At 48.6% G+C, this 9,997-nt stretch overlaps 1 protein-coding gene across 1 annotated transcript; it reads right to left on the bottom strand.

Annotated features, from left to right (window-relative positions):
- Nucleotides 1-4,531: 4,531 nt before the first annotated feature.
- LOC127344403 (uncharacterized) lies at nt 4,532-6,729 on the bottom strand. Its single transcript, XM_051370667.2, has 2 exons — nt 5,103-6,729; nt 4,532-5,021 (listed from the first exon to the last, which is right to left on the bottom strand). Exons 1-2 carry the CDS (start codon nt 6,350-6,352, stop codon nt 4,796-4,798), a joined length of 1,476 nt encoding a protein of 491 aa, XP_051226627.1. The 5' UTR covers nt 6,353-6,729; the 3' UTR covers nt 4,532-4,795.
- Nucleotides 6,730-9,997: the final 3,268 nt, after the last annotated feature.

The raw sequence follows: 9,997 nt of genomic DNA, 5'->3' as shown, positions 1-9,997 counted from the left end.
AATAGAATTAGGTGGCAAACTATTATACCAAGTTTTAGCGTCATCCTTTAATGAGAATGGAAAGATTTTAGCAACAAAGTAAGTACGCTTCTTAACATCATCAGAAAACAAGCTACTCGTAGTAGATAGCTCAATCATGTGTTCAACAGCACTTTCATTTTCAGTACCACAAAAGGGTGTTTTCTCAACAATAGCTATATGAGATAAATCAAGAGAAAAATCATAATCTTTATCCTTAATGTTTATAGGAGATGTGGCAAACTTAGGATCAGGAGACAGCTTTATATCTAATAAAGATGTTCTGCAAGCAACTTTTTAATTTTTCTTGCATCAGTAGTAGCATTGCATTTTTCAATAAAATCATCATTAAGCTCCACATAATCTTCATCAGATCATCACTAGAATAATCAAGTTCAGGTGAATTAACAGGTGTAGTAGCATTAGGAGTTTCAAGATTTTCAGTTTGTCTAGACCTAGCAATCGTAGCATCTAGAAAGGATCCCAATGAACCACTATCATCAAGCACCGCAGTAAATATTATCAATATTATGAGAGTTTTCAGATTCAGCAGAAGTACCCGCATGTGAAGCATGTGGCGGTGAAACAAGTTTATCAATCACAGATGGTGAATCAAGAGCAGCAGAGGTACTCAGAGTTGTACCTTTTCTTGTAGTGGATGGTAATATGGCGACCTTAGTATCGCGAGGTTTACCCATGATGGAGAATCTGCAGCGAACAATATCAATCCAAGTGAACTTCCAAATAAAGCTATGCTCCCCGGCAACGGCGCCAGAAAATAGTCTTGATGACCCACAAGTATAGGGGATCGCAACAGTCTTCGAGGGAAGTAAAACCCAATGTAGGGATTCGACACACGGGGAGACAAGGAATACTTGAAAGCCTTAACGGCGGAGTTGTCAATTCAGCCGCACTGAAACAGACTAGCTCGCAAGAGTTTATCAAGAGAAACAGTTTTATAGCAAGATTTAGTGAAATAACAAAGCAGAGTAACAAAGACAGCAGTAGTGATTTTAGTAAACAAGCAGGATTAAAATACCGTAGGCACGGGGACGGATGAACGGGCGTTGCATGGATGAGAGAAACTCATGTAACAAATCAAGCAGGGGCATTTGCGAGATAATAATAAAACGGTATCCAAGTACTAATCAATCAATAGGCATGTGTTCCATATATAGTCGTACGTGCTCGCAATGAGAAACTTGCACAACATCTTTTGTCCTACCACGGTGGCAGCGGCCTCAAGGGAATCTATCGGATATTAAGGTACTCCCTTTAATAGAGTACCTGAGCAAAGCATTAACACTCCGTGAACACATGTGATCCTCACATCACTACCATCCCCTCCGGTTGTCCAGATTTCTGTCACTTCGGGGCCATTGGTTCCGGACAGCGACATGTGTATACAACTTGCAGGTAAGACCATAAACAATGAATATCATGATGAAATAATAACATGTTCAGATCTGAGATCATGACACTCGGGCCCTAGTGACAAGCATTAAGCATAACAAGTTGCAACAATATCATAAAAGTAACATCTACGGATACTAGGCACTATGCCCAAACAATCTTATGACTATTACATGACCAATCTCATCCAATCCCTACCATCCCCTTCAGCCTACAGCGGGGGAATTAATCACACATGGATGGGGGAAGCATGGCTGGTTGATGGAGAGGCGTTGGCGGTGATGATGGCGATGATCTCCTCCAATTCCCCGTCCCGGCGGAGTGCCAGAACGGAGACTTCTGGCTCCCGCGACGGAGTTTCGCGATGTGGCGGCGTTCTGGAGGCTTTCTGGCGACTTCGACTTCTCCCCGTGCGTTTTTAGGTCGAGGCCAATAAGTAGTCCGAAGGAGGGCGTCGGAGGCCGGCCGATGGGGCCACACCATAGGGCCGCGCGGCCCCCCCTAGGCCGCGCCGCCTTATGGTGTGGGGCCCGGGGCCGCGCGGCCCTATGGTGTGGGGCCCTCGGGCCTCCACCTTACTTGTCCTTCTGGCTCCGTCAGTATTCTGGGAAAATAGGGCCTTCTGCATAAATTCCGAGGATTTTCCCGAAAGTTGGATTTCTGCACAAAAACGAGACACCAGAACAGTTCTGCTGAAAACAGCGTTAGTCCGTGTTAGTTGTATCCAAAATACACAAATTAGAGGCAAAACAATAGCAAAAGTGTTCGGGAAAGTAGATACGTTTTGGACGTATCAGCCGTCGTGCTGCTGGGATTCCGTGGAGATCTACCACACCTCCGCTGCCCGCTGGAACGGGGAGAGGAAGGGGCTTCATCGACACCGTACGCGCGACCGAGTACGGAAGTGCTGCCGGATTGCAGCACCGGAACGATCGTCTACACCAACAATGAGATTAATCTCGTAGGCTTTGGAATCTTCGAGGGTTAGTCTCATCTCCATCTCGTTGTTCAGATCTCATAGATTAGATCTTGGCTTTTCCATAGATTAGATCTTGGATTTATTCGTCTTTGCGGTAGGAATTTTTTTGTTTTCTATGCAACGAACCCCATCAGGTCCTGCCCAGCGGAGAGGACAGTAGATCGCACAATGTCCCGTACCTCCATGAGGTTGCGCTCGGCGGCAGCGGTGAGGCAGGGCTGGAGCGAGAAGCCCGAGGAGACTACCACATCCACCGAAGCATGCGGTCGGGTGACATGTGAGAAGATGACGGGGTACCGCTCGGCGAGGGGCTTGCCCAGAAGCCACTTGTCGACCTAGAAGGCGGTAGAGGTACCACTCACGAGAGTGGCGCGAGTAATAGCACGGTATAGCGGGAGGCACTCCGCCACGATTTTGTCGAGGAAGGAGGGTGAAGCGATGGGATTTTTCATGAGTAGAAAAAATAGCCAATACAAAAACTGACCAAGGAAAGCTATATTTTCGAGGGTCAGTACTATAGAGTATAGAGTACGGATTTTGAAGTTGTATGCATGTAAAGACACCTGAAAAGGCAGCAATTTAGTAAACTAATTTGCTCCCGTACGGTTTGCTGAAAGATACTAATTGAAACACAGATTGCACTAGCCTAAATGTGTACATGTTTGAACAAATCCTTCGAGTTACCACTCTACAAGTGTTTCAGTCCTTGTTTACACGAGAATTGAATTATGCTTCAATGGTTAGAAGGGCAGTGACACTCAATCTATCAGAATTTAACCCTTAGGTTTGATATTTTGGTGTCTCATAAAGACCGAATATTCTTTAGTGGGAATTGACGTTTCTGTCAATAGCAAGGCATCTGTGATGACTTCATCAATCTCAAGACCCGTTGAATTGGTTTCTTAGACTCATTCTCTCAAAAGTGCTCGCATGGATAGAATGTGATTTCATATGGATGAGTGTATGTATGTATTTATGAGCACCTACATACATACTGTGTTTTGCACAAGAAAAATCCTTGTTCACATGTCCAAATTCCCAGCCCCCGTAACACAAGAACTCTACCGGCACGAATTCTCATTTCTGAAGATCTTCCCAGAGTGCTCCTAGGTATTCTTTGTCTTAAATGCCCTCTTTTCGAACTCTAAACTATTTTTGGGCCCCTAAAATACTTTAAACTTTTACGTTCTTCGGTTCAAAATAATTGTCGAAAATGGATATATCTAAACACAAAAATATGTCTAGATACGTCTAATTTAAAAATTATATTAAACCGGAGAGGGTGTGACCCTTTGTAGTCACGCTTTGTCAGGTATCTTAACTGAAATGGAGGACACACCAATTTGGGCGGAAAGTTTTTTAAAAAGATTATGCTAAAATTGGCTAAGTCATTTGAATTTAGCCATGCGTCTCTTTGCAAACTAGCCAATCTAAATGACATGATCTAGCCATAAGTCATTTCAATTCAATCTAGCCAGCCCTGTCATGTAGTACTTAGTTAAATCATCTAACATAGCGTAACAAAAAAAAAACATAGAGTTAAAGAAAAGAATAAAGGGACGAGAAGTGGTTTAAAATTTGGCAGAGGGCCATTTGGTCAAAGAAAAGCTCTGCTTCTAGGCATGAAATGCCTTCTGTTTCGGTTGATTTATTCAGGTTGAGAGAGAGAAGGTTGGTGCAGATTTTTCCAGTGGAGATATATATTCCAATCATCTTGATCGCTCACCTGCACAATTTACAATGCTGCAGATTGCTGATCTGTACTGTTGTAATCCAGCCATAGTACGACAGAGTAGCCTCACATCACCACTTTCCACGACACACTGCTACCACAAGCATGCACCGCCATGGAGCGACACGCGACGCCAATGGACGGACACGTACGTACGGTGCTCCGGGACCCGTCGCCGGCGCAACCGACAAATCCGTGGAGCCGCGAGCCCGATCTACCACATCCCCGGCGTTTTCCGCCGTTTCCGGCCAACTGCCCCACTCGCCGGCCGGATTTCCAGAAAGGGGAAGAGGCATGCGCCGGCGTTCACCGGAGTTGCTCTTGCACCTCTTCTCCGATCCCCCAGTAAACGAGCACGTCGAGATGCTAGATCAAGAAACAAGGCGAAGTAAAAACAAGGGATTCGTCTCTGTGTAGTGTGTCTGTAACTCTGTATCATCAGGTGCACTTTGTAAGCAAAGCATTGCTTCGTTTCATGGCTGCCCAAGCACATGTGAGGAAGGAGAAGTGCGTGGACTTGCTGAGGTCGTGGAGTAAAAAAAAAATCCTCTATCTCTACAACAACAACTATACTCTTTCTTCGTCCGTCTTCTCTTCTGGGACGCATCGACGTACGGGGCGGTGGTGCTGGATCTCGCGCGCGCGCGCGCGCGTCAGTCGAGGGGGTAGCACGTGTCCTCGCCGCCCGTGTTCCAGAGGAAGTGCGCGTACGCCGCCGCGTGGTGCCCGTTGCTGGGCTCGGCGGCGATGGCCTCCTGGTACGTCTCCTCCGCCGCCGCCAGGTCGTTGCGCGCCTTCCACAGGAACGCCGCGTACCACCCCAGCGTCTCCGCGTCCGCCGGCTCCGCACGCACCGCCCGCTTGAAGTAGTGCTCCGCCCTGCATGCGTCTGTCAGGTCAGCCGCGGTAAAAAAAGAAATCTCGACGATGTCATTCTGTCGAACGGGTTGCGCCACCCACCGGTCGTGGTCGCGCTGCACCAGGTACAGGAACTGCGCGAAGTTGGCGAGCAGCAGCGCGTTGCCGGGTTCCTCGGACACGGCCATCTCGTACCTCTGCTCCGTCCTGGCGTACTCGGCGACGTCCTCCGTGTCCAACCTCGCCTCCACCGGCGCCACCAGCTGCCCCAGGATGTCCGGGTCCATCAAGGCCTCCACGCGCACGCTCGCCTGCATCTTTGTCGCCTCGTCGGCGATCCTCTTCCAGATGGCCAGCTCGTCCTCCGTCTCCTCGGCGCTAGTGGCCCCCAGCGGCGTCGCCTGCGACACCTCCTGCTCCTCGGGCAGCACCGCGCCGCTCTGCCGGTACGCGGACTCGTCCGACCGGTCGTCGCCGGTGGCGCCAGCGACCGGCCGCGCCTTGCCGCCGCCCCCGCTGTTCCCGTCCACCGAGGGCGTGGTTCGGCCAATAGACAGCGTGTTCAGCGAGACGGTACCGTCGAACAGCTGATCAGGAATGGACTCGTGCTGCATGTGCTGGGCGTCGAGCATCGCGACGGCCGCCACGGCGGGCAGGGGAGGCGGGAGGCTGCCGGCCATCGCGATGTGACCGCCCATGGAGTGCACGGTGAAGTTGGCGAGGAGGAGCATGACGGAGACCATGAGGGCCGGGGTGCCGGCGAAGATGTGCTGGAAGAGCCACACGAAGGAGGCGTCCATCTCGGCGTGCACGCGCGCCAGCACGCTCTGCATGTCCTCGTAGAAGACGGCCTGCCGCATCTGCAGCGCGAAGCTCTGCAGCTCCCGGATGATGAGCACCATGGACGAGAAGGCCCGCCCCACGGCGCCGCGCCCGGACTCGCCGGCGCGGTCGACCAGCCGCTCGTCCCACCGCCCGCCACGCTGCTGCTTCTTGCGCTTGAGCATCCGTAGAGACAGCGGAAGGCCGACGCTGCTCGCGGTACGCTCCACGCTGGCCGGCCACCCGCAGCCCCCGGCGCCCGGGTGCAGCCCCACGGCCAGCTCCTGGATCCTCCGCAGGAACTCCTCGTCGTCCCCGCCGTGGCTCCCCACGCTGTCGATGCTGGCGCTGAGCGCGCGCGTCACCGTCGGGCGCCGGCGCGCGATGCCGACGCTCCAGCTCGCCAGCGACGAGGACGACGACGACGACTGGGCTCTCGACAGCCTCGTGCAGCGGCCGCCGCCAAGAAGGGCAGAGGACGAGGGCGACGCCGGGGAGGAGGAGGGGGATGCGACCTGGATGGCGCCCATGAGTCACCGGCCGCAACCTCACGCCCGGCCACCACCGGAACGACGGTTGGGAAATGGCTCCACAACGGCGAGAGGCTCAATGCGAGAGAGAAGAAAGGGAATGGAGGGAGGGGAAACGAACGAGCGGTGGCGCGCCTTAATTCAGGATCCGGGTCAACCTTGCGCAGGGCGCTCGTGAAGCGAGCGATCTAGCACCTTCGTTACGGCGAGTCGGTGACGACCGTACCGTGGCGGAATGGAAACGATATTTTCAACCGGACTTAATATAGAAACACCGCCCAAAATTAGCGCTCTCTCCTCTCGACGCAAATGAGGAAGAACGAGAGGGAATCAATGCAAGTGAAGAGGGAGGAGTGGTGGGAGAAGACGAAGAGCAGTGTGGGCAGGCCGTGGTATTTATTTCCTGCCACCCAGTGCGTGGGTGTGCTCGGAGAATCTGCAGTGCAGACCACCGTCTCTCTCTTCTGTACGGCTGCACTTCTCATCCGTCGGCATCAACGTGTGTGCAGGGTGTGGTGTGGCCATCCTGATTTTTTTTACATATTTTTCAACGTTTTTTAATCAGATATTCTGAAATTCATATTGGACAACAAGCATCTGAAATAATTATGTCAAAGAAAAATTATTTAGGGCTCCTTTGATCGTAGGAATTCATACGGATATATCATATAGAAAATAATTATATAGAATTTGTAGTGCAAATCCTATAGAAAAAAAACATGAGGTCATACCTCACGAAAAAAATCTTTTGACACAATTAAAGAGAACTCATTTTCCTGTAAGATTCAACTAGACATGACATACTAATACTATGTTTTTCCTATTACTATGATCTTCCTATCGTATCTATGAATTAAAGGAGCCCTGAAGGTTCTTTGTAAGCTTTCAGGCAAGTTTATCTACACTCGTAGATGTCTTAATTGTTACTACAATATAGAATATAAATCATGTTCTTGTTCTTCTGAACCATTTTCGATACAAGGAAAGTACATGTAACAACTCGATTGTACTTTTTTTGAATTCATTCTCAGTAAAATCTAAAAGACTTCAAATTGGATACTAGGGTCTCTATCAGCAAAGTACAACATAAGTTTCATTAGATTATTTGATATCATCTGCTTCCATCCGCACTATGTCATTTAACTTTCAAATATAAACTATAGCCTTAATGTTTTAATTGCTTTATCTTTGTTACCAATTAATCATGCCGTGATTGGGTGACTTGGTGCAGGTAATGGGCATAATTTTGGTTCGAAGTACTGAGCTGCCACTCTTTTCATTCACAAGTGCAAGCATCTTCCGAAAACTTGAGTTGGTACATGAAATAAAGTTTTACCATGAACGAACAAATAAATGAACAATGCCAACTCGCAAGGATAAGAGCAAGTTTTTCTACGTGTTGACACCACTCATACAATTTCATATAAGTTACAACTAAGCTAGACAATCCTACTGTACATATCTCTATCAAGATATTAGCAAGAAGCTACGTTGTAGAATCCTCTATCAGCATATTAAAATATGTACTAAACTGTACACATTACATCGCAATGTGATTTAAGTGGCACGTTATTCAGGTAGCAAATGTGATTTTTTAAATGCTTCACACAGACTTGGCCAAAATTCAGTTCAGAACTTTTTGTGCTAAACCATTTGTTTATAATTAAATATTTTCCAATGAAAATATATGTTTTATTGGTGTATAAGTTACAGTATTATGCACACAATGACGTGGTTAGAGTTTTTGTGTATGATGAATGTTATAGTTCAGATAACATGCTAAAAATTGGGCCCAATTTTTTTTTAGACTAGGTGATACACTTATGTATAAGAAGCAAAAGTGCTTAGTATAAACAGGTGCTAGCATGCTCGATCTGGTATTGGTTATGTGACAAATGCCCCCTTGCCTAGATTTATATAGACATCCGAAATTTAGAACTAGGAAAACAAAAATCAGACAAACCTACACAACCTGCACCACAACAATTCAAAGTAATATCCAGAATCGTTCAACACAACATTCAATAGTATTTTGATTTAATCAAGCAACTTTAATGCTATGAGTCCCCTTTGATGCGTAGATGAATAAAACCGAAGTAGGTGTCATTATTTGATATATAACTCTAAAACCTATCGAAAAAATCGTATGCTTCATTGCTTCGTAACTGTTTTTTCACAAGGATAAATCCTTATGTTTTGTAGCTATTTTTTCACAACGATAGCTCCAACTTTAAAACACAACCACATCACATGTTGTGAAGTATGGATGCCACACCACATGTTTTGTAACTATTTTTCCAATGAAAGTGTTTAAAAAAAGTTAATCTCCTCATCCATAATAATTGTTGTTGAATTGCACGATATCTAGACATGTTAAAAACACATGTGATTTGAAGAGAGTAGTTCATTTTTTTAATTAAAGAGGGTAGAAGGTAATCTAACTTTGACTTACTTCCATTTCTGTTGTGAAGGAGCATGGCTTGTGGAATTAAATTTATCCTAAGCTAAGAAGATACTTTGTTGAAAAAAGATATTTCGTTCAAATGTTCACTCGATGTATTGTTTGATCCAGAGCATGTAACATGCTACCTGCACCCAAATTAAGTGTCACATCTTTGATCAGATTTGTTCTAAATATGGATCTATCTACACAAGTTTTAAGAGCATCTCCACCGGCATCCCCCAAATAGTCGCCGGTAGGGGCGCGCCCCTACCGTATGGGGGCCCCGGCACAACATCTTCTATTTGGGGATGCTGCTCCTACACCGGCGCCCCCCATACGCCAGCCCCGATAGATTCTGAAATTTAAAATGATATTTAAAACCGAAATTCATACGAAGTTTATACAAAAGTAGCTCGAATTTAAATATAACTAAAACTTAAATTTAATCCTGATTTACTGGCCGTCGGTTGGGGCACTCGACGGCCCTGCCTCGTCGTCGTTCTTCGCCATTGCCGTCTGCGTCCGTGCCCGCTTCTCCTCCCTTTCTTCGCGCATCTGGCGGTGGAGCATGGCGGCCGGCGTCGCAAGGGCTTGTCGGCGGCGCTATCCCCGCGCTTCCAGCCTTTCTCGAGAAGCTTCGATCTCGGCGCGCCTCGCCTGCTGGCGGGCGAACGCCTCGTAGTGGCGATGAGCGTTGAGCTCTGAGAGCTTCTGTCGCTCCGCCTCCATGAGGAGGCGTCCCGCATCCTAAGTGGCCGCTCGCTGGCGCGAGATCTCAATGGCGTGCTCGAGGTTAGCTTCGTTGACGAACTCCCGCTGCTCCTCCTTCAACCTCCGTAAGCGCTGCACGTTGAATGACGCCAGGATCGCCGCCTGCGCCGGGTGGGCGGGGGCCTGCGGCGGCTCGCCCGACTGCGCTGCCTCCTCCGCCGCCTCTGCTTCCGCGTCTGCGACGTAGACCTCGTGCCACACCGCGAACCGTGGGTCCTCGTCCTCGTCGGATATGTACTCCGCGTCGGCCTGCGGCTCCGGATCCGGCTTCGGCTGCGGATGCGGCTGCGCTGGTGGTGGAGGCAGCACACAGTCGTTGAGGCCAAGCATCGAGTATGTAGTCTTCAGACGGCGCGGCATTTTGATGTGGAGAGGAGAGAATGGAGCGGCGGTGGTGGAGATGAGAGGAGAGGAGATAATGGAGCGGCGGT

Source organism: Lolium perenne, chromosome 3 (assembly GCF_019359855.2).
Source record: "Lolium perenne isolate Kyuss_39 chromosome 3, Kyuss_2.0, whole genome shotgun sequence".
Lineage (NCBI taxonomy): Eukaryota > Viridiplantae > Streptophyta > Magnoliopsida > Poales > Poaceae > Lolium > Lolium perenne.
Note: the sequence above shows the minus strand (reverse complement) of the source record. Positions and strands in the feature narration are given on the sequence as shown.

Coding starts and splice junctions, on each gene's coding strand:
- LOC127344403 (XM_051370667.2), bottom strand. CDS start 6,352: ATGGGCGCCATCCAGGTCGCATCCCCCTCCTCCTCCCCGGCGTCGCCC. Junction 5,022..5,102: donor GTGCAGCGCGACCACGACCG/GTGGGTGGCGCA, acceptor AGACGCATGCAG/GGCGGAGCACTACTTCAAGC.